General features: G+C 39.9%; 1 protein-coding gene across 2 annotated transcripts in view; it reads right to left on the reverse strand.

Moving 5' to 3' along the window:
* Positions 1 to 114: 114 nt before the first annotated feature.
* The window catches only part of LOC122571180 (protein madd-4-like), a 109,853-nt gene continuing 83,896 nt past the window's right edge, over positions 115 to 26,071 (reverse strand). The window contains exons 8-24 of one of the 2 annotated variants that reach the window (XM_043734588.1): positions 21,297 to 21,399; positions 19,974 to 20,072; positions 10,972 to 11,113; positions 10,670 to 10,763; positions 7,706 to 8,097; positions 6,823 to 6,952; positions 5,935 to 6,145; positions 5,180 to 5,490; positions 4,961 to 5,088; positions 4,731 to 4,898; positions 4,450 to 4,619; positions 4,168 to 4,263; positions 2,947 to 3,994; positions 2,765 to 2,847; positions 2,300 to 2,686; positions 2,026 to 2,179; positions 115 to 1,942 (exon numbers count right to left, since the gene is read on the reverse strand). In XM_043734588.1, coding sequence (XP_043590523.1) covers positions 1,842 to 1,942; positions 2,026 to 2,179; positions 2,300 to 2,686; positions 2,765 to 2,847; positions 2,947 to 3,994; positions 4,168 to 4,263; positions 4,450 to 4,619; positions 4,731 to 4,898; positions 4,961 to 5,088; positions 5,180 to 5,490; positions 5,935 to 6,145; positions 6,823 to 6,952; positions 7,706 to 8,097; positions 10,670 to 10,763; positions 10,972 to 11,113; positions 19,974 to 20,072; positions 21,297 to 21,399 — 3,817 coding nt within the window. In that variant the 3' untranslated portion in view covers positions 115 to 1,841. The remainder of the gene's footprint in view (positions 1,943 to 2,025; positions 2,180 to 2,299; positions 2,687 to 2,764; positions 2,848 to 2,946; positions 3,995 to 4,167; positions 4,264 to 4,449; positions 4,620 to 4,730; positions 4,899 to 4,960; positions 5,089 to 5,179; positions 5,491 to 5,934; positions 6,146 to 6,822; positions 6,953 to 7,705; positions 8,098 to 10,669; positions 10,764 to 10,971; positions 11,114 to 19,973; positions 20,073 to 21,296; positions 21,400 to 26,071) is intronic. The other variant, XM_043734599.1, reaches the window with a different exon arrangement.

The following is a 26,071-nucleotide window of genomic DNA, read 5'->3' on the forward strand; positions in this document are numbered from 1 at the left end:
ATATATATATATATATATATATAATATAAATATTATATATATTATATATATATATATATTATGTAATATATATATTATATTATATTATATATTACACGCGCGCACACACACACACACACACACGCGCGCGCACATGTTATATTTTTTATCTCGATTTCAATAATATACTAATTTATTTATATCTCATTTCATTAACATCAGTTCGTTTTGGCAAACTGTCTAGCTGTGTTGAGGCAAATTCGTTGATAGCGAAAATCTGTTCACAATATCGTAGGAATCAAAGTTAAAGTAAACACAAAATTATTTTAGAAAAGGGATAGTATCGAATTGTTTGATATGAGTGAACGAATTGAGTCATATCCTCGTTAAGAATTTATACGTGTCGAATAAGAAAGAATTAAAGAAATTGCAAAAACCAGATTATCGTGATCTAATTACACAGGTAAATACGACCGTCTTTACAATCGTGCGACCGGAGACATAAATGTAAGTTTCTTTTGAGCCGTTTGGATTTAACAGTGGAACGTCATGTTAACGAATTTTCGCCAGAGGTTATTAACAAAATAGTATATTACAGTACCTATATATTTTATTGCTTAGAATCTATTGGCTTATGTACGCCTCGCGAGGCGCTTATAGGCGCATAATAATTCATTTATAACTTATGTCGTTAGTAACTTTTATACTTCATCATTCGTTAACTTAACATCTCCCATTTAATAATTTATATATGGTGTATCGTCGAACCTAGAAGTAACGTTGTAATAAATATACTCCTGTGTTAAAACATTAACAAAACGCGTGTAACACACCTCTATTCGGAAGGGTACAGCGGAATGTTTGTGAAGACTCTTTGGGGTGTAAGAAATGGGTGGAAATGAATTCCTCGATTCTCGCTAACGTCCGATGAGAATGGTGAACTTTACGAAATTAATATAGAAGAAATATGTAGCATTTTCTCAGTCTTCGATAAAAATGATGATGACGAGAACCGCGCGCGTTTTCGAAACGTGAACCGAGACAGAGATCGTTCGTGCGTTATCGAAGAAATACGAGTACATGTAAAAAAATAAAGCCTCGAAGAATTAATCTTTTTGTGCTACCCTTTACAGTGCAATCGAGATTACTATTTCCGTTCACCCCTCCCCACCCATATGTAACATTTCCATCTAAAATTTGAACAGCTTTATAAAGCTCGTCTTTCGTAACATCAATGTTAGACGAATTTTTTGACGACGTACCGTTTCACGACAACGATACGTCACGTCGCGGTAGCTCTTTTCAGGATACTATTATCTTCCCTACTACTCCGCTTTTATTGAACTTTAACAATATAATTTCTTAACTTTTTGGACGAATGCCGAGATTCCTCCGTTCTTCCTAGGGGTATGAGCGTGCGCAATTAGGAGTCGTGCCAAACTACACGTGATACACGTCCGAAAATTATAGCTTTAATTAGCACACAATTAGGAATTAGATTCTTAGTGGGCGCAACAAGAATCTGGTGTTCAGACGCGAACACGATTTGCCCTAGAGCACGGAGAAAGGATGGGGAACATTTATCAGCGGAAGTAAATTTGGTCGATACCGTTTCTTCAATATGTCTTACATATTTTGCAGCTGTCTGTCCTATGTTCGTAGATTCAAATGTAATCTTTTATTCTTACATTCTTACAGCAGACAAGCGTTTCGTTTCAGGGAGCGTTTTGACAAACGTTTGCGAAGATTAATCTTCGATTTGTTGCCACGACTGACATTCTCCTCGCGCGCACCTCTCATTACATCAATTTTTACCTAGAGTATTTCATTTCATATCAACAATTGCTATCGATTATTTGAGTCTAGCGACATGATTGACAGCACTGCTTCTGATAAAGGGGCACCCTGCACATATTCATTGTCTTCACTCTGCTACATAGTTGTGAATGGTCTTTGCAGTCATCTGAAAAAACAGTAATTATTATTTATATTTATCATTATACGATTTATCCGTAGGTGAATCCTAGGTTTTCAAGTATATTTTACCAGGTGTTTGAGGACATGGTGGACCTCTACAGGTTTTCATGACAGGAGGCCGTGGAATGTCTCTGCATGCGTTACCGGCTGGTTTCTTTGTGCCATACCAAACACACTGTAAGATTCTGTACTTGATACCATCTTCTTCGCATGACGCTGTACACTATGAATAAATAATGAAATAATAATTTTTCTAAACCATCAATATTACATATAGTATGTATATAGGTTATTATGTTATTATTATATATTAAACAAATGAAAGATAATTAATATTTAATACCTCAGACCACTCTCCAACTCTCCAGACACCTTTGCAGGCGTCATTATAACACTCTTGTCTCTGAAGAGGTCTGGTAGTATCGTCACATTTGTTAGGATCAAGTAATGTGATATTTTGTTGTCCATTTTCCATATCGTCGACCAAACGACAAGTGACATCGCGTCTCTGCATCGCAGTTTTCCAATTGAAGCACCTAGATGTTTCACACGGAGTCCACTCGGTCATGTGCCATTGCGGGCATTTACCAAACCCGCATGGTCTGACTTTTTGAGGCACCGGATGTCCAGCGTCTTCGCATAATGTCGCCCCTATGACTGTTCGAGGTGGTGTACGAGTTGTGTTCCCAATCGGTTTCGCTGCCCGAACTGTACACTGGGCTCCTCGCATCTTGGTGCAAAAAATATTTGCAATTTAATGTTTATAATTTATCTCCTGGCTAAGAATCAGCTTCTCCAAGCTTTTTACCTGAAATCCACTTCCTCCGCAGGTTTGGGAGCACTTTGACCAATCTGTCGTTACCCATTCGAAAACCAGATCCTCTGTAGTATCTGTACATTTTATATATTTGAGGAGGGGGTGGGAGGGGGGAAAACAGTACAATTTGTATACCATTATTTTATTATTTTAGAGAAATAAATTTTATTTACCTAAAATACCAAGAGACGTGATCGTAGAATCGACGGTGGTATTTGGTCCAGCAAAGGTGCTAGTTGCAATATCCAAAGATTTGTTCGTTTTCTGTATTTCTTTACTGGTCGAATGTTCTTGAAAATCCGTCGTATCCTCCGACGAATTGTTACGATCTTCTCGATTCCGTGACAAGTTTTTGATATTCTTTTCCATTTCCTCAGATCCCCGATCTTCCGTTAATGCCAGCTCAATCAAATCATCTTCCAGATCTCTCGTTGTTGCTGCTTGAATGCCATCATTAACCGTGTCATTCTCAACGTAGACTTTCCGTTTCTTCATCTCTTCCTCAAAAATGTCCCTGTAATCTGTTGTCTTATTCAAAATTTCTGTCTTTTCGTCGTCGGTGTCTGACTTTTTCGAAACTAAGCCTGTTTCTTTAAGCGACATCGTAGGAGAAAAACTTTCATCTTCGGAACTGTCATCATATTTTCGATCGGTCTCTTTATCATGAGATTCCTCGAACTTATGTGTGCTGTGCTTTGAGTCTGGAATATAGTATACCTCCAAACCAATGTTGTCCGAGCGAGTCACCAAGTTTACAGATTCTTTATTTTGATTTTTAGGCGTAGAACTCAAATGATTCTTAACTTCGGATGTATCGTGCCATTGTCTTTTGACGTTCTTTAGAGATTCTTCGATATAATCTATACCAGACTTCGTAGATGTGACAACTGACGACTGTTGCGAGTCATCTTTGCTCACAACAGGAGTGATTTTCACTGGATCGCTGTGCTGCAATCCAAACATAGACTCGTCTAAATCATATGGATCAACGTCGATGAATATCCTTTCTTCATCTGGCCCAAAAGTCTCGTCTGGGATAGCGGTATTACGGTATAGGGTGTCCAAGTTGTCTTCCACGTCTTGGTATCTCAAACCAGGATTCCTCTCAGGCATGGTACGCTTTGTTGCAACTACTTCTTTTCTTACGTCATCGATGAACGTTACTGGAGCTGTTCTGTGAGCTCTTCCCACAGAGCTCCCGCTTTGAAACGGCCAATATTCCTATTGGAATATTCATTACAGATTTTATGTGACATATTAAAGTATCTAGAAAATCGTTGAGAACATAACGGCGTGATTTTAAACGAAAAATATAATTTTGTTAGATAAAAGCAAAGAAGATGGTCCCAGAAAGTATACTAATCCTGATTTTACAGTCGCCCACATGGTCTCACCTTTAATGTCGATATAAAGTAAGTTAAGTGCGGCACGAGAGTAGAGGCACTTGAACTGGAGGGTGCAGTCGATTCCACGGATTCGTGGTATCCTGGCTGATATATTAGACCATAAATATCCACCACCATATAAAGTTATTCCATGTATAGGAAGCATAAGGATAAAGAATCATCGACGAGAGGTTAATTTATCATGCGATCATTTATAAATTAGCAAAGTAATATAATATAATAGGTAATAGAAGAGAACTTTAATTTAAATCTCTTCTCCAAAGTCTTTACCTGGTTCAACGAAGTTACAGTGTGTTCCTTGTGTATCATCGTGGAGTCTGGTGGTGTTGGACTAGTTTTTTGTTTTTTTTGATGTGGCTTTCTTGTCGGTTTGCTAGGCACCGCTCGTTCATGACTTAGATCTTCACTGTCGATGGGAACAAATCGGTTTCCATACGCAGCTGTTAGAAGATCGATTTAAATTATTCAAAATCTTCAGGATACAATTTAAAGGATGGAATTGTTAATTAAAAGATCAAGATGCAAATAATTTATAAACGAATAATTCGTACCTGCTCGATCAGTGTAGAGACTTTCTCCTGAATTAGCTGGCGCCGAGTCCAAATTAGCGTTTCGTTGTCGATGGACGGAATTGCTCAATCGTAAATACTCTTCGCTGCTGATCTGTTCTTTCGAACGAAATTTTACAATCAGGCGCGTTTCCGCGTGAGAATTTCCCGCTGTAACACAAGAATCAACGTTATGCTTTGCTTTTTACAATTTTATTGATTCAGCTATATACCTATACAAGCATAAACGCCAGCGTCAGAGGATGTTATATCATTAATTTTCAATGCGCCCTTCCTACTAATCTTGTATTTCCTCGATTTTCTCAGCTCTTTATTATCTTTGGTCCATGCGATCTGTGCTCTAAAAATGTTTCAATTTTGATATTACATTTATGTAGGTGCGCCTTTATTAGATTATGTTATCATTTTATTGAATTACGGTAGAAACTCACTTATCAAATTTTCTAACCGGGCAACGGATCTTGATGGAAGATGTGCCTTGGAAAACCTTCGCGACACCGCCGATTTTCAAATCTACCTTCGCGTTCAAGTCCGTTTGATTGTATGTCGTATTTTGACTGGTAATTATAGGCAGGGAGCCTGCATCCATATCATGACAAGCTCTAGTGTTGCAAGGCTTCTCCGTGGATGGTTTTTGAGATGGGCATTCACGGTCCTCTCGACTCTGTTTACGCCCCTGGGCCATTATTTGCTCGCAGGTCACTTTGCGTTTCTTTACACCTCCTCCACAGGTTTTCGAGCACTGAAACCACCCATTCACTATCTTTAATCCTTTTTTCAAGAATAATTCTTATTCTAATTCCTATTCTCTGTCTCCGACATCGAATTAAATTCCATTTAATCACGAGCAAGTAATTATTAAACTACAATTATAATTAAAACGATGGAACGTATACTGAATATTATTACAGAGTACTAAACTTTAGATATTTTATAGTATCGCATATTTTGTGCATCCTGTGTATTTTTTTATTTTCAAATGTCCTACGGATACATAGATATCCACAGTGTAGTAATTGTAATCGATCAGTTCAAACGGTTATTATAGCATTTTCGTCTAAATTCGTGGAGCTGAATTTTAATCGATTTAACATTAAATTTAAATAATTCAATCGAGGAGCTCCGTGAATTCGGGTCCCTATCGAGGTGATCGTATCATTTAATTCACTGAACAGAGGTAAAGTACCTTGCTCCATTTGCCTGTACTCCATTTAACTGGGCAATCCCATACGTTACAGTATTGTCTATCCGCTGGTGGTGGCTGCGGGCACATGTGGCTTGGCACAGGGACCATCTTACCTGTGCCGCGTATCACCTCGTGTATACATGTGACGTCACGTGTTTGTATACCGATCCCGCACGGGCTCATGCACGGTGAAAATTCGCTGAAATTCCATCTGTGGGCAAAGATCGATCGTAATGACCGGCTAATTGCGAATAGAATAGTACCTAAATTAAGTTGTTCTTATTAAATCGTCCAATGAATTTGCGACGCGATACGTTCACATATTTCTTATACTGTGTTTTATTTCATATAGAAGAACGTTGATGACGTAATGATTTATAGAGAACGATAAGCGATAACATATAATTCTTCTAAGATCGCAGTCAGTCTAGAGAAGATATCCGAGTGAAAAATATTTATGAATATCAAGCGTTTTGGTCCTTACGTATTAAAGAATTATAAGTGAAATGTGAGGCGACCCTTTTAAAAAGGAAATACTATGTAATATTATATAATATCATCGATAATATCATATCATATATAAAAGCAGAAAGTTTATTCGTACATCGGATGTCTAAAATCTTGAATATTCCAAAGTCAAATGTACATTGATATTAAATATAAAAGAAATAACAGTGGAACCGACTGATGCTTTAAAGCATCTACATGACGGAAAAATGAACAGCGCAAACTTATTGGACGACCTAATAGATCAGAGCTGTAGAATTAAGATTTCATTCATTTTCATGTTTAATACAGCAATATTTATAAATAATATAAAAATTAAGGAGTGGCTTTCTAGCGCGAAAAAGTTACTTTTGATTATGAATTTGTTTTTTGACGTGTTACCTGGGAGGACAAGGATGATCGTTGCAAACCCTTATCCTAACTTCCGGCTTGGTGTCGGCGGTGCAGAGAAATGGCATGACGGTCCTCCCAGTGTCGTCTCGCACGCAATTTACTATCAGTTCTTGAGAACCTGAAATATCATTGCACGATGAAAAAGTAAGGTAAAATTAGCAGAACTGATGGTCAGTAGAAAGAGAAGGGGGTGGGGAGAGGGATGGAGAGAGAGAGAGAGAGAGAGAGAACATTTGTGTTCCGGCGTGGAACGAGTCGACTTTAATCTATCGGTTCGATGCGATTCAATCGGCTAACTCGTCGTCGAGCACCGCTGATTGTACAATCGCGTCGAATTATCCCGGCTAATTAAGCGCTCTATGCGGAACGAACCTAGATTCATACCGTTAATCCTTACTGATCTGATCCCCGATAATTCCTTGACTTACGTTTGCGGCTGATTAGAGTCGCTTAAATATAGTATTTATAGAACGAAAGATAGATAATTCGATTAAAAGGATTTTCCAAGCATCGGTATAAGCTGCGCGGAAATACTATGATTGAATTAGCAATAGCATTTAATCGTTACTTTATACATTCTCTTCGACGAAGAAACATCAGAGTTTTCGAATACAGTTTCTTCGCGAGTCCAATGCGTGACGATCAAGAAACGTACTCGTCACGCCGCTTTTGAAGTTTCTTGTTTCCTCTGTGAATTTGCATTCCATTTCCATTCTGTTGCTCCGTTAAATTTCAAGCCTCGCTGAGACTTGTCCCAGTTTTGCTTGGTGCAATTCGCAAAATTCCTTTACAACATCCACCACGCCTTAGCGTTTACACGCGTTTAATTCTCACTGTTACGAAACAAGTTATAGAACGGAATATCCTTTACCTCCGAGACAAGTGGCGCTGCAAGGAGTGTAACCAGCTTCCTTCCACGAGTAAGTAGTCTGCACGTCGCTTCCTGGAGCGACCTTGATCCCAGCGTCGTAGCCACTTCCGCTGGAACTTCCTGCGGATGATCTATAGGTGTCAGTTAGACTTGGCTCGGCATATCCGCTATCACCGACAGTATCGATGCCATAGGTTAAGCTGTTTTCGATCAGGTTACATGGTCCCATTATGCATTTCTCCTTCTCGAGCGGCTTCGGTCCTGAACACTGCCGATCCGGAAGATCGGCCACCGTTCGACTGAACTCGAGGTATATCTTGCAACGGACCTCTCGATGTCTGACTCCTTCGCCACACGTGACGGAACACGGTGACCATTCTTTCGCGATGAATCTGTAGGATCATTCGTTTAACGATATAAGTTCGATACGGTGTTCGAAGAGGTATCTTTTTCTTTTTTTTTTTTTTTTTTTTTTAGAGTACGTTCGAGGTTTTGAGGAAATAAAGCTCGTAACTTCTAAACGAAATTCTATTTTCGGATCGGGCAATTTGAGATATTAAATTTCGTAAAGATTCCTGATTTAAATCGGTGTACGATTTGACACGATGGAATGAAATTCGGTATCTTTTATAAGAACGATAGAAGAAAAACGTCGATTCCTAATTTTAGTGGTCAAACAGGCAAACTTCGAAGGAATTTCGAATATATTAAAAGTGGTGTCTTTGTGCGCGTTCGGATATTTTGGTTCCCTTTTTTATTCCTGCAGAATTTATTGGTTTCCCGACTATATATTCGTAGTACATAGAGCGACCCATACATCTGTCCTGTCATCGATTAGGTCAGATAACTAACTGCCGGTTATTCCAGGATTACGTTTAAAACCGCGCCTTCCATTTCCCTCCTCTCTATTCAACGCTATTGAATCGAGCCACCCATTCGAACTTATCCGCGAGTACCTACTTTTGTCCATCAATCAATGACTTCTAGCTGACAACGTTTTCAATTTGCTTTCGTGTATCAGCGATATCAGTTGGCGGAAGAAATACAGCGTTACGAAAAAACTAGGAACAATATCAAAGAATAATATCATAGAAGGTGGCAATGGTCCTTTTATCTTTTGCAAACAGCGACTAATTACAAATCAAAGTGTGCTCCTACTCTAGTAATTTTTCTATAATTGTTTTTTAACGAATTACAAGTTAAAGCTTGTTTTTAATATTAATTCCATTAAAAATTAATCGACTGGTGTATTTCTCTCTGACGGGAGATGCGATTTTTGTTCTGAGAATGGAATCTGGCGAAAGCTCGTGTAAAATTTGTCCGGCAAGTACCGAGCCAGAACATGAGAGAAGGAGGGCAGCTCTACGATCTAAATAATGCATGCTAAGCCTACAAAGTTACAGTGGTATAACGTAGGCCGAAAAACGAGAAAAATACATCGTTGTAAGGGGCAAAGGAGCAAACGTAACAATCTACGTAATATCATCGTCGTTAGTCTATGCTAATGCTTGTTCTACGGCATTCGCGTTATGCGCTAATTAAATCACGGTAAATCTCGTAATCTGCATAAATGCATTAGGAGCAACAGCCAGGAAAAAGTTAGCTAAGAAACAGGGAGATTAAGCTTCCGGAATTTCGAGCAAAGAAGAGATATTTAAGTTGGAAAACTGTTGCGCGTCAGCGGAAAACAGGCCTGTCGCGTTGCGTTGGTTACTATTATTTTCCACGAGCAACGGAGATTTTTATTTTACCGTGGAAACAGGGTAAAAAGAATATAATAAAATAAAGAAACGTTGAAAGTGTATTACGTTACACGAACGCGACAGGTGTCGTTTTTCCTGTTTGCATTTGTCGTAAAGCGATATTCTCGCTGACGCGCCTACGCAATGCTAAGATAAACAGAAAAAAAAATACTATACGCTAAAAGAAAAAGAGGAGGAGGAGGAGGAGGAAGAAGAAGAAGAAGAAGAAGAAGAAGAAGAAGAAGGGGAATAACGAGAAGAAGAAGAAGAAACGAATCTGGAAGAGGATTCGTCTAGCCTAAGGTTGGTTAAGGGGAATGGTTAATAAACGAAACGGGGAAGAGGGTGGAGAAAGGATGTGAAGAGTTCGGTGGTAAGTCATCGCGGAGGCTGGTAAGAGGGCGAGAATGTCAAATGCTTCTAAAACTCGCTTAACCCTGATTTCGTTGAAAAAGAAGAAGCGTTTTTAGACTTCGCAGCTTTGCGGTGAGTTAGAAAAGCGTGCGAAGAATCTACGAGAGAATGTAGAGCACGTCGGGAAGGAGAAGAGGGTACTGACGGTGGTGATGGTGATTAACAAGGAGGAATAGAGAAACATTAAGCAGAAGCAGGAAGGAGAGCAGGAAGTCGGTTTGCTTTGCTCTTTCTCGGGAGCAAGAAGCAAGAAGCAAGAAGCAAGAGGCAAGAAGCGGTGGAAGCTATTGGGATGGGATAGCGAAAGGGAAGGAGTTAAGAAGAGCTTAAGAAGAACAAAGAAAGAGAAACCAAGGAAACAGATAGAGGAGAAAGTGGGTGGGTGGATGGTAGAGAGAAGGGAATCGATGGAGTTGGAAGAAGAAGAAGAAAAAGAGAAAGAAAGGGAAGAGAACGCAGAAGTGAAACAAGTTAAAGTGATAGAGAATAGAAAGAGACACAGTAATGGGATACCTCAGATACAACCAGCCACAGGCAAAGTAGATCGTATATCTGTCAGGACAGATCAATTGACGTCAAGAAATGAATGCTTTTAAGAAGGAAGACTTTCTATCTAAGCTTATACGAGTTTTGTTATTTTGATCAAAAGGGGGAGGGAACAGCGGAACGAGAAGCTCTGCGATGCGATCTGTATGTAGTAATATTGTAAATATCTAGCTGCGGACTCGGCCGGCTGAATACATATTACCATATCGATTTATATATATCCGCGCGTATATCTTTATCAATTTTCAGAGAAGTTACTTACGTTGATTCTGAGGGTATCGGTTGATCGATCAATTTTTCTGACACTGGCGGAGGTGGGTACGGTTGCATCAGTGGCTGCGTCATTTCCTCGCCATCTGAAATGAAAATTCACCGATCATCAAATATTTTTTTACCGATTCATCCGAATCGACGATCATCGACGATCATCGACGAGATTCGTCGTAGTGAATCGTTTCGAATCGTGCAGGCGAGAAATCAGAAAGGATTCTACCAATAAAACCATTCCAAATGACACGATGAACGATTGTAGTGGTGCATAGGAATGTAACTTATGGAACTTACATATCGGGCAGGGGATATTTGTTTTACACTCTTGCTCAGTGTGCGGTCGCTCGGTAGGGTCGCAGTCCTTTGAGATCGAACCAACGGCATCTCTGCACTCGATTGTCCTCGTCCTGACTCCGGTACCGCATGTCGTCGAACACTATCGATCACATCGAGGAAAAATAAGCTTTCGCGTTGCCAGCGAATCGTTCCGAAACGAGGCCGGTGATTATTTGGTATTTCACATGGATAATAGATTAATAGTCTGATAGTTTATTCTCATGAACGGAATGTATACTTGAATAACAGATGAAAGTATAGGAAATTATGAATCTGGTTGGATCGATGAACTTGGAGGATCGTGAATATGAAGTATTTCGAAAAGTTTAGGCAAACATCAAGTCCCATTTTACACACCGTTTCGTTTTTAACTTTTTATTTTGGCTACTGTGAGCAGCTTTAGTTGGAACACGGTTTTCACAACGAGAAGAGAATACGAAGCGAGATAATACCAAAGTCCATCGCAGGATAAAGTCCATAGAAATAGGGGGGAGAATACGAAGGAAATGCAGGGCGAAGGAACAATAAAGTTTCGTGACGCCACTGTGGAATCTAATTTCGTATACTAACTGGTATTTGCAAAGTTCCATTTTAACGTTCAAACAATTTAAAAGGTTCTTCTGGAACGACTCCTCGAAGATCGTTATAGGGGCGAGGTCTGCCACACAATGTTAAGGAGCGAAAGAAAAAACGAGTTAATATATTTTTCAAGAATATCATTCTAGATATATGATAGCCTATGATGGATGACAATTTTTGTCACGATATATTTACTGTTTCTGTAACTGATCTGCTTTTCATTGGAAGTATAACCTTTCAGAAGACAATTTCCCGAAACTATATCTTTGAACTTGTAACTAAATAATATTTAATATTTGAGACAATTTGCTTAGGATAAAATTGTTATTGAGAAATAAGATGTATAATACGTATACATACATTCTTCGTATCGTTATGTAAAGTTCCTTCATTTGTGACATAAGGGAAGTAGCTGTCAAATACAGATTTATTTAATTCCACTTTTTTTTTTTTTAGAGATAAATTTTCAAAGAAGATATTAAGCATCGACGATACGCTGCAAAACATTTTTCAACTTTCGAGAAGGGAATTTCTTGCTTCATTATACGCTGAATGTGTGGGTCTCACGTACACGCGACGTGACATGCAGAAATATCGAACAAATTTCCTCTCAGCGTGTTGTAAATCCGGAAACAAAGCACAGTGCTCGACCTCTTTGCTTCCTGTCACGGAAGATATGAAGTAATTGCTTCCGTTGATCACTCGTGACGTAGAAACTCTTCTTTTCGGCCTTTTCGCTCTTCGCTGTTCGCGAAGCAAACCTCTAAGAAACACGGCAACATTGAGATAATACAATTAAGAATCATTGATTGCTTCTTCACTTTAATTAATATCGAATTTCTCAAGCTATATTTATCCCTATAATTAGACTGCGCGAATTTATGCAAATTTACATTTTTATAAATGCAACTAAATCAGAAGCTTGTTTCATCAGCTAAGTAATGGAATAATAGGTATTATTACATTTTGTATATTTTATATATCTTGGCATATTATCTGCATCTTGTGCATATCTGCAACTTTCAATTTTCTATAACAAATTCGCACTCTACTTCTGACGAATTCAGCCTTTGTCTGTATTGTGTCTGTATTTTGATTATGGAGAATATTTAGAAGTTTCATCGAATTGATTAACGCGAAGACGAGCAAATTGGAATCTTTTCTTCAGGATCGATCAGATTCGCTTTTAAGTCGGACCAAATCGCAGCCGAATCTCAACCGGTAGGTACCATTTTCAGCCTCTCGTTGCGAAAGAGTCGTGAGGAGTAAGAAAGCAGAATGTCTCGTTGAAGGCGCCACGGTGGTGATCTCAAACTTCTCTCAACCAGAATAAAGTCTGTTGATCGGGGAGGTAAGAACGAGGAATGGTCTGAGCGGTTTGAAAGTGCGAGCGAGAAGGAGAGTGAACAAAAATCCGGATACCAGAGCTATCATTCAAGACGTCGAAGGTGGGAAAGGTGACATGAACGAGAAAGGCGGAAACCCACTCGACTTAGCCACTCTGCCTTCTCCTTTACTCCTGCTGTTTGCTTCTGTCCTCGTTCTATCGTTCGTCACATTTACCTTTCCTTTTTTTACCTACTTACTTCTAAGCTTTTTTCTCCTTTCGCTTTCCATTGCTTTATCCGTTCATCATTTACTTTACTTCAGCCCCATTATTTCTGTTTCTTTCGCTAGTATATCTTCGTCTCGTCGACCGATCTACCCTTCTTTCTTTGAATCGCTATTTTCGTTTTCCACTCTTCCTTTTTTTTTTTATTCTTCTTTTTTTATTCCACTTTGCTTTCATTTCGTGCACTCCGATTTTCCTTTTTCTTTATCTCTCTCTCTCTCTCTTTCTCATTTCCTTTCTCCGTTTTTTAACTTCCATCCGATCTCAGCATATATTTCCCGTGTTCCTCATTCCTTCATCCCTACCTCTCGTCTCAAAAGCATCGAGAAGGAGGTCCGATATCGTGGAAGTGCTTTAAGGAGCCCTGTGCTTTCAGTTCAATATTTGCATGGCTCCTGAGCTCACAAAAGAGAGAAATCTATCAATTCCTGTCTTCCGGTGGTGGCTCTTTCACCCTCTCTTCCTCATCCTCTTCCTCTCTCCCGTTCGTTCACTCTTTTTCCTCCTCTGTAGTCTCGGATGAAATCATTACCGTGCTGACGGGTATAAGAGGGCTGCCTTTATGTATTGCTGGCAAAAGGATACCGACGCCATCTCCTTGCTCCTGGCAGCCTGCAACGTTTCCTTCGTCAGCTGGAGTGAGGCCATTGTGTATCGATCAAGCATGAGATGAGCCGTAAATCATGCTGCACACACTTTTGCTTACACGTGACTAGGGGTATTTTCGTATCGTTCTCGAAAGCACGCGCTGTTTGCCGCCTTTGTTATCGAGACTGATAAGCACCAGATATTGTATCGTACAACGATATACTCTACTTTCCTATTTTTAAAATCGACGACAAAACACAGAGTTATTGATGATTCTAAGTTTGTCAATAAGAACATTGTCAATTTTCTTCGTAGTCGACTTTACGAATTTCAGTCTACAGTCCCTGGTATTTAATTAAGATCACTCGGAACTTTCAATATTTGTCACTTTCTTAGGAAACTTTAGTCTCATTCGTTTAACGAGAGTCGTCAGCGAATTCTAATAGCAACGTTTATCACTTATTGAGGTGTTGTAGGTTCCGAGCGTTGTTCCGTACGCAGTGCCTCTATATTTTCATTATTTTGTTAAACATTTCTAATTTTTGCAATGTAACGATCGAGAATGAATGCTCGGATGATTTGACTAGGTTCCAGATATTTTCACTGGCATTTAATTCGGGCCAGTTGCCTGATTATGAGGATGCAGAGATTTCTTTCGATAACATGATACGACGATAATCTACCATTTGTGTACAATATTATGTGTGTATATGACGTATGATAGTTTAAAATTATCTGAATTAGTAAATATCGTTCTATTGGATATACTCGCTTTACGGTATCTTGTAAGTGTGCGTAACGAAAAGATGATCGTTGTTCGTATTGATCGACGAATGAAGAGTCATAAATCATATGGATCCCTTTCGTCATGTACCTACGTGACTAGATTCTTCGCCCCCGTGAACTGTATTGTGCGTGGTAATAAACCAGTCCCACATTCACTCAACGATTTCATCGCGAAGATCAATGCGCAGAACGCTTTAATACCGCTTTCTCCCTGCCGAAAGAATTTTTCGGAAAGCGTCGTGGTCTTCGAATAAGTCGGCAAATCCGCCATCATCTCCTGAGCGTCATAAATTTTCATTCACATTCGTCACGTTGGGAACGAGTCGGTATTAAATTAACGGCGTTCTTATATGAAAATTACAGGGGAAGAAGGCGACAAATTATATTTTCTATTTTTTTTACAGAGAAGTTGTTTTCAAATAGTAGTTAGTTGTCAATGTCTGTCATTCTCTTCAAAATTGTTAAATATTGCTCGTTAATAATAACATTATTCTGTTGAAGATATTAAAATATCGTTTGTCCTAACAATTGTATCTTTGGATTCTACAGGAAAAAACTTCACGTAACAATTACATTATCTTCCTATATCTTACATCTTCGTGTTTTAATTTTCGATGATGGAGTAATAAAAGAGTGTCAGAAACCAAAAAATCAATAAAAATGTACTTATCACGTTGTTCTAACTGTTATTTTCATACACGCGAATACGTATATATGTGCTCTACCGACGATACGAAGGATACGAACTAGAAGAGACACGAATCGGTAATCTCTCCGAGTTGAAGATCCGAGGAGAGAAAACGAAATTTAACTTTCAATTTGCAGCCGAGAATTTGTCCCTTCCTTTGTCCCGTTCCCATTGCGCTCCTTCATTTCTATAGAAGACGCGGATCTTGAAATATTCCGAAGTGAAAACGTTTCGTTGTCACCACCCGCCGCCATTATGAGTCAGCACGATTCGCGAAATACCGACGTGCTTTTTACGTATCGAGGAGTAACAGTAATAAATACGTATCTGGGATGCGCGAGTGCATTTAGCGGCCCTCATGAATAAATCATAACTTCGCTTGGCGGATTCCGCTGGGAATTCCGTTGATTTTTCCCACTTCGCGTGTACCAGATGAAAAGTTTTGCTCGTTCTCAGCGAGGAAGGAGAGGAAGAAACAGAGAAAGATAGAGAACCGAAAGAGGCAACGCGACCTTCTCTCGTACAAGTTGTCCCTTATTGTTGCGTCTCTTTGCACCTCTTATTGCAGTTTTATTCTTGCTGCTCGAGGTTGCATCAGCCAACACTGGGAGCACGCGAAGTGAGTCACTTTTCTGCTCAGGCCGTTCCATTCGAGAACGGTTGCTTCCCTTGTTTCGCGCCTGGCAGTCTGAGATACGATGTTGTAAAATTTTATTGTTCCCAGAACTTTCTTCAGCGTTTCCAGTTTGTTTCTGAATATAAACGAAACGGTCTCCCGCGTAAAGTTACATAGCGAAGTTACTTTAATTTCTTCTCCACCGGAACCATCTTATACCGTTCACATTTTCGATGATATTTCACTCTAACCAGGTTGTCCTATCAAAAAGAGAGGAATTGTAATTGTGATTGAAAGTTATGGCTAATAAATGGACTTCGGATATTTATGCACGAACACCTGTTCAGGAACCTGTTTCACTTACTAAATATCATAACGAATGGGGTATATTTTGAATACTCGTATGTTTCTCCGTACTACAATATACATATATTCCGCGGTTTGCCTTAAAAATTTTAAATGCACGAACATCTGGGGTTTACTGACGATAAATGGCATCGGCTTGTGTTAATTCGCTACACATTCCTCTAGATATAGAACGACGATCTCCGAATGGCGATCGTAGCCAACTAGGGAAATTGCTAGACGAGCTACGAAGTTGAATTCCAAGTTTCACAATTATCGTATGCTCGTATATAACAGCGACAATGTACGAAAAGTTTTCAATGCATCGAGCTGAAACAGAAATCGGAATGAAATCCAAGAGGTCGGGAAAGCGGGACTTAAATTTCCATAAACGCATGAAATCGGATGTCCTCGAAACCAAATGCCTGGAATGCTTCCAGCAGATATCGCGCTTTTCAGGGCACACAGTTGTTCGACCAACGCAAGAAATGGTAGTGACTATAGAACAGGGTACACAGCATGAAAGGAATGGGAGGGAAGAGAGTCGGTCATCGAGTATCGTGCCAAAACGAGTCGTGGAACTCCCTTAGGCGCCACTGGGTCGTTCGAACCTTCTACAATGTACCACTCTCTGTATCTGAATCGTATTTATTAGGCGGCAAGCGCGTACGAATTCCGTGGAAACCTTCTAGCAAAGTCATGGACCCGTGGTGCATGCTGCAAAGCTGCAACGGCGACGCACTTGGCGGCGAGCCTCTTGATGCTGTGTGTCTCGAATCGATTTGTACTTGCGCTTGTATTCATGTATAGGCATGCCATCGTATGCGTGTGACACAGCGCGTGCACGTACGAGTCCACCACGAATGCAATCGGCAGCGATGAATTCGTCGAGCAACGCGAGGCATTTTCCACGAGAATGCACCCTCTTACCCTCTTCTTCACGCGCCTTTCCCACTTTCTTCTGCCTCTCCTCTCGAACCTCTTATCGCGCCGCTATTTTTTTCTTCTTCCCCTCCGTTTGTCTTCTGCTCGTTCCTGGCTTCTTGCCTTTCAATCCATGTGAAATGTCTCGTTAAATGTTCCGCAAAATCGCTCCCGAATATTTCTTCTTTTTCTATTTTTGTTTCTCGTACAGTGTTCCCTTTTGTATTTACTTTTATTAAAATTCCAGCATGTTCTCCAACATGGTATATAGAGGTACGTAGTGAAATTGAATTACTCGTAGCTCACGGTATGACTTGAAATATTTTTTCAGGGATGCACACGCGGAATCCCTGTGTGTTTCATTTATATCGTGTTTCGTTTCGTTTCCCGCGATCGCAACCGATAGAGCATTTCATTTTATTGAAAACACTTTCTACCCTCTTCTTCGCCCTTATTTTTTGCCTCCTATATTCATGTTTCATCCCTTCGTTTTTCTATCGGATCTCGAAACGGTGCTCCACGGCTACGCATTTTTTGTTCTTACGACACGGACCGGCCACGAGCATCGTAGGAAAAAGGCGTGTCCGTCTTTTTGCTCGAATACTCGAAAGGGCGATACGCGAGCGTGAGCGAAGTGGAGCTGCAGAAAACGCAGAGAGGAGAGCGAATCGAATCGAGGGGACAAGAAGAGGACGAAGAACGGGTTATTTGACGACTAAATCGTTCTGTTTGATGTCGGTGGATGATGCGGTCTGGAACATTCTCAAAGAGTGCCGAAAGAGCATCAGGGAGGCAGATACGACAGGAAAGAGGGTGAATCGTGAGGTAAAGGGAGAAATTCGTGTAGATACACTTGGAGGAAAGGGACGGAGGACGAGATAAGTGCAACCAGGCTACGCATTTCTCGCGAAGGGAAGCTTAGACGCTTCGAATGGTTGCGTCGTGAAGGTGAAAATTTACCCTCGTTTGCTTCCATTTCTACGCGTCTCCTCCGCCTGTCGCCTTCTCCGTGGGTTATTGGTGGTTCCACGGTAGCTGTTATGCTCGGTCGAGTTCCTTCGGTTTCGAGAAAATCCGATTTCAGCGAATTTCTGGCGCGCGCGAGACCAGACAAGAAGTTCTTTGGACTTGGCCGGCTGTGACGCCGCAACGCTTTGCCGAGGCGTTAATGTCGTTAGAACAGAAAGGGAATGGGGAAAGAGGCAAAAATGTTTGAGCAAATTAAGTGCTTTCCGACCACAGAAGGGCAGAACCGGATATAAAATTACTGGGAGGAAGGGAAACTGTTTCGTGGCTCATTTCGCCATTCATTCGAGGCGGGCAAGAGAAAGAACTTGTAAAGAACTTTGAACGATGGCCCTTCGACCTGCTAATTTTGTTGTGCTGCCTTTTCTCGCTATTGTCGTCCACGATGTTTTCGGTTTGAGCGCTACTTTTTTTTTTCCATATAAATGTTTCGATTAATCTTTTGCGACTGCATTTTGCGACTCAGATATGGATATTGTATTGATCAGAATACGATCAGAATGGGTTTGATGGCTAAGAATAGACACGCGACTGGTAAAAGGATTTTCTTGGCTGAGTTAAATTTCCCTTAGCGACACTAAATGTATTTACACAGTCGTGTAATTACGATTCATATCGGTATAATCGATCTTAAAAGTTCATCGTATATGTTCAAGCTTTACTTATAGTACAAAGTATTCCTTAAGGATAAAGGATAAAGGATAGCAAACGTTTCTTTTTTGTTTAAAAGATTCGACTGACATGGTTCAAAATTTTGGACCGATCAAAGGGAAGAAACATAAAATTGCATTCCCGCGGCTGCTTGGGCTAACGTTAACTCGCAGTGAAACGCGATAACAAAACATCTGGCTCGCACAAAGCAAATTGCAGAACGAGTTTCATTTCCCTTTGCAACAATCAGCCCGACCTGTTTACTGTTCCCGGAGGAAATCGGATTTCCTGATACGAATAGACAGATATAACCAGATAGAGAAAGGTTACACGTTCGTCTGCCTCATCCACGAAGCCCGTTAACGTCCTTTTAAGAGACAAAAGGTCCGTCTAACTCGCATAACGACGTTAACTCCGCCAGATAGAAATTATTCCCCCGTGTTTATTCGACGCGAAATTGCACGCGTTTTATCGCTTCAATTCGAAAATCCTGCGATGCTCCTAATGTAACAATGATTTGAATGATCTTTGAATATATGATCTTTGTATAGCGTGACAAGACGCATGATTAATCTATATGCAAAAGCAAGTCGATGGTGTTAAAGTGAAATCTTTTTCATTCGAAACTATATTTTACGGAAAATGGGCTTTCCTATTAAGTAATGATTGATTTTCGTATATAAAATTTTACACTCGTATCAAAGTAGAATTAATCAATTCGCTACTTGACGTGTTTCCAAACTCGTCTTTCGTCGAAAACGGAGTTTTGCGCGAAACAATTTTAGTTAACATTTACAGTTCCGATAAGGAGAGGAAAAAAGATCGTCCGTCGTATAGGAAACAAAGATGAGAAATGAGTTTATAACTCCGCCGATTTAGAGACCGTTCTCTAGTAGAGGAGTCATCTTGACGTTGGTAATAAATACTGCTCTGGCGCAGCCCCCTGTAAATCGAAAGACCGTCACACTAGGTGGTAATAAATACTGCTTTCCTCGTGGCATCTCGTCGAGCCCTAAATTCCACCATCACGCGAATGACTTTGGTCTGTCTGCACCGGTATCACTCCTCCTGCTCGTTTCGCGTGTTCACGGCATGTTCGCGCGCGAGGGTCGCAGTTCCGGTACCTGAGATTGTCTTGTACTCACCTCGCTCCATTTATTGGTCTCCCACATGGGACAAGAGATGGTATTGCAAGTTTCTTGGTTGCGGGGCTTGTGCGTGCTGCTACACTTGTGGTCAGGCAGCTGCAACAATAATGACTTAAATGATTTTTATCTGATTCAATGTGCAAAAAAAGATATAATTTTTCTGGCAACGTTCTTTTATATCGAATATTTGATATGAAATTATTTTGTGGACAAAATTTGTAACTTGTTATAGGAACTCTGTGAAACTCTAAACGCTTATAGAAATCCTTTATGAATGTATCGTGTGTGTTAAAGGAAGAAGCATTTTAGAATTTCATTAACATTATAACAAGACACGACCGTCATGATTTTTCAGTAATTATAACGTTTATCAAACTATGTTATCTGAATAATTGGATATTCTACCAAATACGTATGACGTGCTCTTATCGTACCCATTATGTCCCCTATTGCCGTTAAGAGAATCATGTACTCATTCCTCAGGTATGACACAGTGGGATCAGCATAGAAGAAGATGCAAATCCTCGTGGTGCATGATACGTCGTGTCTGTCTAACCATACGTATTTTCAACGTGTACGTGTGCTCGCCGGCTGCTCTTGTCGAGCCTCGGATGAGAGGATTTTACGGCGGTTGACAGAGAACCGCGAACGGCCCTTGCAGTTTAAACGAACCGAACTGGGTTAGGGTTCGTGGGTTTTGCCAGGTTGTCTGGTAGGCACCAGAATGGACAGACGGATGGATGGATAGACATGTATCTCTGTGACAGTTCTAGCAGAGATCGTGTTGCGAACACTGTCGTAAAGTCTCAAAGACGAATGAAATTATTAATTATATTTGTGTCGGGCGTAAAGCCTGGGATTTATATTAGCGAGATGGGCGCGAAACGAGGAATTACGAGCCGTAGAAAGAGTCGATACAGCAACATTGGGAAATTCCAACGATAAAGTGGAGCGAATTTTCGATTACATTATCGTTATCGTTGCCACGGCCTCGATCGTACTTGCAAAGTATATTTCGTAAATATAAATCCTGCGGACTAGACGCGACTAAACCCGGAAAACGTTCAACTTTCCCGAGAAACCGAATGGAATTCCGGTTACGCGGTTAGGTATAATACAATGAAAATAAAATCTGATCGATCTTTCTTTCGCCTGGCGACGTTTTCGTTCCGTTTCGCTTCTTCTGAGATTAGTCTGGAGAACGGTCGCCATAGCGTGTTTCTCGTGGAAAGAAACGGAGGATATCCAAGCGAAAACCCTGGGATTTAATATAAAAGAATTCCGCGTATTTAAATTATCTTTATCCCAGTTCTTATTTACCTTCGTAGTCTCATTGCCGTTTTCCTCGGTACAGAAAATGGTTCTGGTCCTCGATCCACCTCCGCAACTAGCGCTGCACACGCTCCATTCGCCGGCTACCCATCTAGAAACGTAAAAAGAATCAATTGAAACGTCAGTCTGGCTGTATAGTAGAAATCTAGGCCTGTTACATGCATAACGTTCCACGTTCATGTGTAAGATCAAAGCATCATATTGCTGTTTCTTCCGACGAATATTAAGAATATTAAGAATATTAAGAATATTAAGAATATTAAGAATATCGATTTTATGGAAAGAGGTTTCTTCAAAGTATCTTCGATAGAAAAAATTCGCGATTCGAATTGTATAGTTTCCGCGAGCGCTTCGAAACCGCTTGAAAAACGATTCAATAGGTGAATTAAAATGAAGAGCTTTCCCTTCGACGAGGTTTTCGTTCAACCGGAAGTCATCTTCGATACCGCAATCGGATCCCGCGATGCTCATCGTTGAAACAGCTTGCGTACAAATTCGAGATGAGAGCACTATCGATCGAAGATCGATATTTACAACACCAAGTTAATTGCTGGCTATTTCTGCGATGAAAGCTTTTTCCTCGTCGAAGTTACTTTCGACACGTTCGATGAATTTGCCGATTGGAGGTAGGTTTTTTCAGAGAATAACCCATCGATATCGAACATGCTGCCATTTGAAATTAACAAACTGACACAACAGTAAACAATAACAAGTAAATACTTTTGAATCTCCGAATGTTATTTTTATCGTAGTTTACTATAAATAGTTTTATGTTAGCGAATCGTCCGAAATACGATTTAATAAACTTTTGAAGAAAGGAAACATTACTTGATTCGAGAAACGATAGTCGATGGAAGCCGGAAAAATGCAACTGAAGGAACGCTAATCGCCGTGGACTTTTTCAATTTCCGCTAGATCGCGTGTTTTCGAGGCAAAAGTGTTCGCGAGTCGCCAGACGAATCCATCGATCGTCGCTAACATGAAAGTTTTGCTCGATACACGGCGAGCTGCGTTGCTCTCGTTGTAATACGTGTAAGCTGGTCCCGATACGTCCACCTAGCTTGGCGGTTATTTTCTCCGTCGTTGTTTGAGCATAAAAGCCACTGTAATTCCAAGAAAGTAAATGTTCCATAGTACGTCTACCATCTGATAAAAATGTTCCAATTCCTTTCCATGTTTTTTTTAGCTTTTATTTATTACAAGGGCTAAATGAAACGTATTAACACGTTAGCGACTCTATATTGGCAAGATCGTCCCTAGTGATCGATAACGTTTTTACATTTAATAAATCTTGTATTTTAATATGTTGATTGTTTCGGTAGATTTTATTTATATTTTATTTATTCCTAAAATCATAGATTATTTTACTCCTTACGATCCTTATTTTATGGTTTATTTTTCTACTCGAATAACTAACTTTTTTAAATGCAACTGAAAGACTAATTGATAATTAGATTTGTGCATGTTTATGCAAATTCATAGTTTCATGAATATACCAAATGGAACGAAAGTGAAGTAAATCTTTTTTGTAGATTCGTATGTCTTCGAATTTCCAATAAATGCACAAACATCTGCAGCTTACCGATAATACCGATAATCTGTTGACGATTCGCACGACGAGTTATTAGCTAATGGGACGAGGCGTGACATACTCTATCTTATGGATCCCTTGATCTTGAATGTATTGTACGAACACTAGGACTATCTTTCCGTTACGATCACTAAAACTACGTAAGTGCCTTCGAGAGAATTAGCGTTCATTTTTCTTAAGACTATTTTATTTTCATCAGATCATATTTATTTTGTAGAACTTTCTGCTACACATACAATATACCAGCGACATTGAACATTTGAAATTCGAAAAATTTCACAAATTTTTTAATCACAATTATGGATGTTTCTTCCTTATTTCTGCTCGGTAGTGGAAAATCATATTTTTTAACTTAAACTATCTGTTTTCTCTAAACCAAAATACAATAGGTGTTCACGTTTTCCCTATTTTCGTGCCTATAACCAACGAAACCATCAACCACCATGTTTAATTACCCCTCTCTTAGTCTGCACAGATTATATAGCCAGACTCTGTACACGATTCTGGTCGATCGATGTTAGTAGCCGGATCGTGAGATTAATCGTCAAATGTTCCGGAAAACGCTTAATGGAATTTAATTGGACCTGTATCCCTAGCACGACATAGAATAATAGCCGCTGAAGTATTCAGTGGCTTAATACACAGTTGCGGGTAGGCAGCGCGGTTTAGAAATCCCGGTTCTCCTGGGGGATAGCTGAAACGTCGACCACTTGCCCGGCCTGGCTGAATCGAATTAAACTAAATTCTCGGCCTGGCCAATTAGCACCAATTTAATGTTGACGAGGCTCACTCCACTCAGTGATTTATTAACCGTTGTGGCCGTTAACGTTGCTATCGGCCCTCCTCGTTTTGATTTTTCACCCTCGAATTCACGATCAATCGTTTTCACGTTCCTTCGTTTTCGCAACACAAATATCCCCGATTAACGAGCAACGACGTTCGTTAAATTATTCATGGTCCAATTACGACGGATTGTGACATTATTTCGTGAAACCATTTTATCGAACGGATTTTAGGCTTACAACTCTACTCGAGAGACGTTCCATGACGGTATCCTAAGACGGTAACTGTAAGTTATTTTTCGCTTTGAAGTGATTTTCAAACATTTCAAAGGTTTATACTTGAGTTAGTTGATTTAAGTGAGATCTTTATGATTGTACAAATTTTGATGCATTTATTACAAATTACAGCTGTACACTTTATAAAGGCCATATAGGTCAATTGTCAATTTAAACAGTCAATTGTCGTTGTTAGCAATCGAGCAGCCATGCTTCAAGCAGCCACAATACCAATTTTATACCAAATATATATGTTTGCAATAGGTATTATTAAGTAACTTTTCTATACATTTTCAGATTGGTTTCAAATTTTACCAACGTAAATTTTCTGTCGTAATTGTCCGAACGCTTTTGTCAGCTAGTGTAGTGTATTGTGTACGAACAAAACACCTTACTAAATCGATCAATTATCTTAGATGGTATTTGCTCGTGTTCGAGAAGCATCCTCATAAGGTCGAACAACGTTAAAGAGGAAAATGTGGCGCGAATCAGTTGCGTGATTCGCCTCTTGTGGAAAGTTAAACGGTAGTTCAAGTAACCCGAGCCACTCGAGATCTCTGGTTGGTGCAGCATTAACCGTAGTTCTTGGCTACGTGCATCATCCAAGTGGCGAAGTTTGCTCTGGTCTGGCTGCATATAATAACGTTAAACAGCGACCCGGGGACGACTTGACGAAAATTTTCATAATTTAGCTTCAGCGAACGTTCTGTGTTCTTGACACTTTGCGTGTCTTTGCTCTGGAAATCGAGGCGAAATAAAACGAAACGACCGTGGTACAAGGCTAAATCCGGACAAATTTCTGGAGCATTAGGGAAAGGTTCGTTTCGCGACGCTTCGCCACGCACGACTGAAGCGAGTAAAAAGCACCCTTTCCGTTTCCCTCTGAGACGAGTTGGCCGTTTTGAAACGCGCGAGTGCGAATTCACGCTTGAAACGAGAAATATTGTGGCGTCAGAGGCGAAAAAATTCGTTTCCATTTATAGGATGACAACGTATTTTTCTTCAAATACTGTGCTACAGTCAGCTTTGTTATATTCTGTTCTTGAAATTTCAATGAAAATAGGCGTCGAATCACGGCGATATTTTTTATTCAAGTGCAATGAATTTCACCCTAAAATTGGGATAAATCCAACGGACGTAATAATTGATTCTCTTTCATGCCGATGTACGTAGATAGATGGAATAGAAATATCTTAAACCGTCGACTATACGACGATGTTTTACTTTTTATATAAAAAGATACTTTGCATTTTACAAATACCATCGTTATTTCTTGAAATGAATTGTGGCGACAAGTATCGTCGCGTCTTTGATTTTTCAGATATTTAATATTAATTGTCCACCTGGACACGAAACGAAATGGCAAGAGAGAGAGAGAGAGAGAGAGAGAGAGAGTGAGATGGACGTCGATCGGCAACGAGGTAACAAGGTAACGAGCTTAAGTTGCACGTCGAGTTATACTTTCGATCGCAAAGGGAAAGACTGCGGACGTTTCAACTACATGCTATATTTTATATCGGGTAAAAATGGTTTGCGGCGAGTTTTTTGTACTTGGTAGCCGAAGTAGTGTCTGCCAGTCTGGAGAATGATTCTCATCGGGAACAAGCTTTAAAGCGCCTCCTTTTTATCCCCCGTTTCCTTTATCCAGACAAAGAACAGGCCGTATCGTTCCAAGAACTAAGATTGTGTCTTCGAAAAAATATCCTCGGGACGTTCTCCTTCCCTTTCTCTTCTCGTTATCCCGTCTGATCGTTACGCTTTATCGCGAACAGTTTCAGTTTCCCCCTGGATGTCCGCGTTATGAATCAGAGAAATAAATTTGTCTTTTGTTCCGTGCGTCGTTTAAAGGGTACCGAATTTGAACATTGCAATCGTTATAGTTTCCCTGCTGAAATTCATTCTGAAATATGATCTAAACTGTAACGATGCTTTTCATAATTTTTCACCAATATATAATATCTATCCTCTTTATGCATTTATGAGAAAAAAGATGCAAACATCTTACACAGGATACATATATGATATACAAAAGTGTTTAAAATATCCGAAGTAAAGTACTAAAGAACAAAGTTATAATTTGTAATAGGTAAAACGAATCTCTAAATTCTATATTT

Source organism: Bombus pyrosoma, linkage group LG1, assembly GCF_014825855.1.
Source record: "Bombus pyrosoma isolate SC7728 linkage group LG1, ASM1482585v1, whole genome shotgun sequence".
Classification (NCBI taxonomy): Eukaryota; Metazoa; Arthropoda; class Insecta; order Hymenoptera; family Apidae; genus Bombus; species Bombus pyrosoma.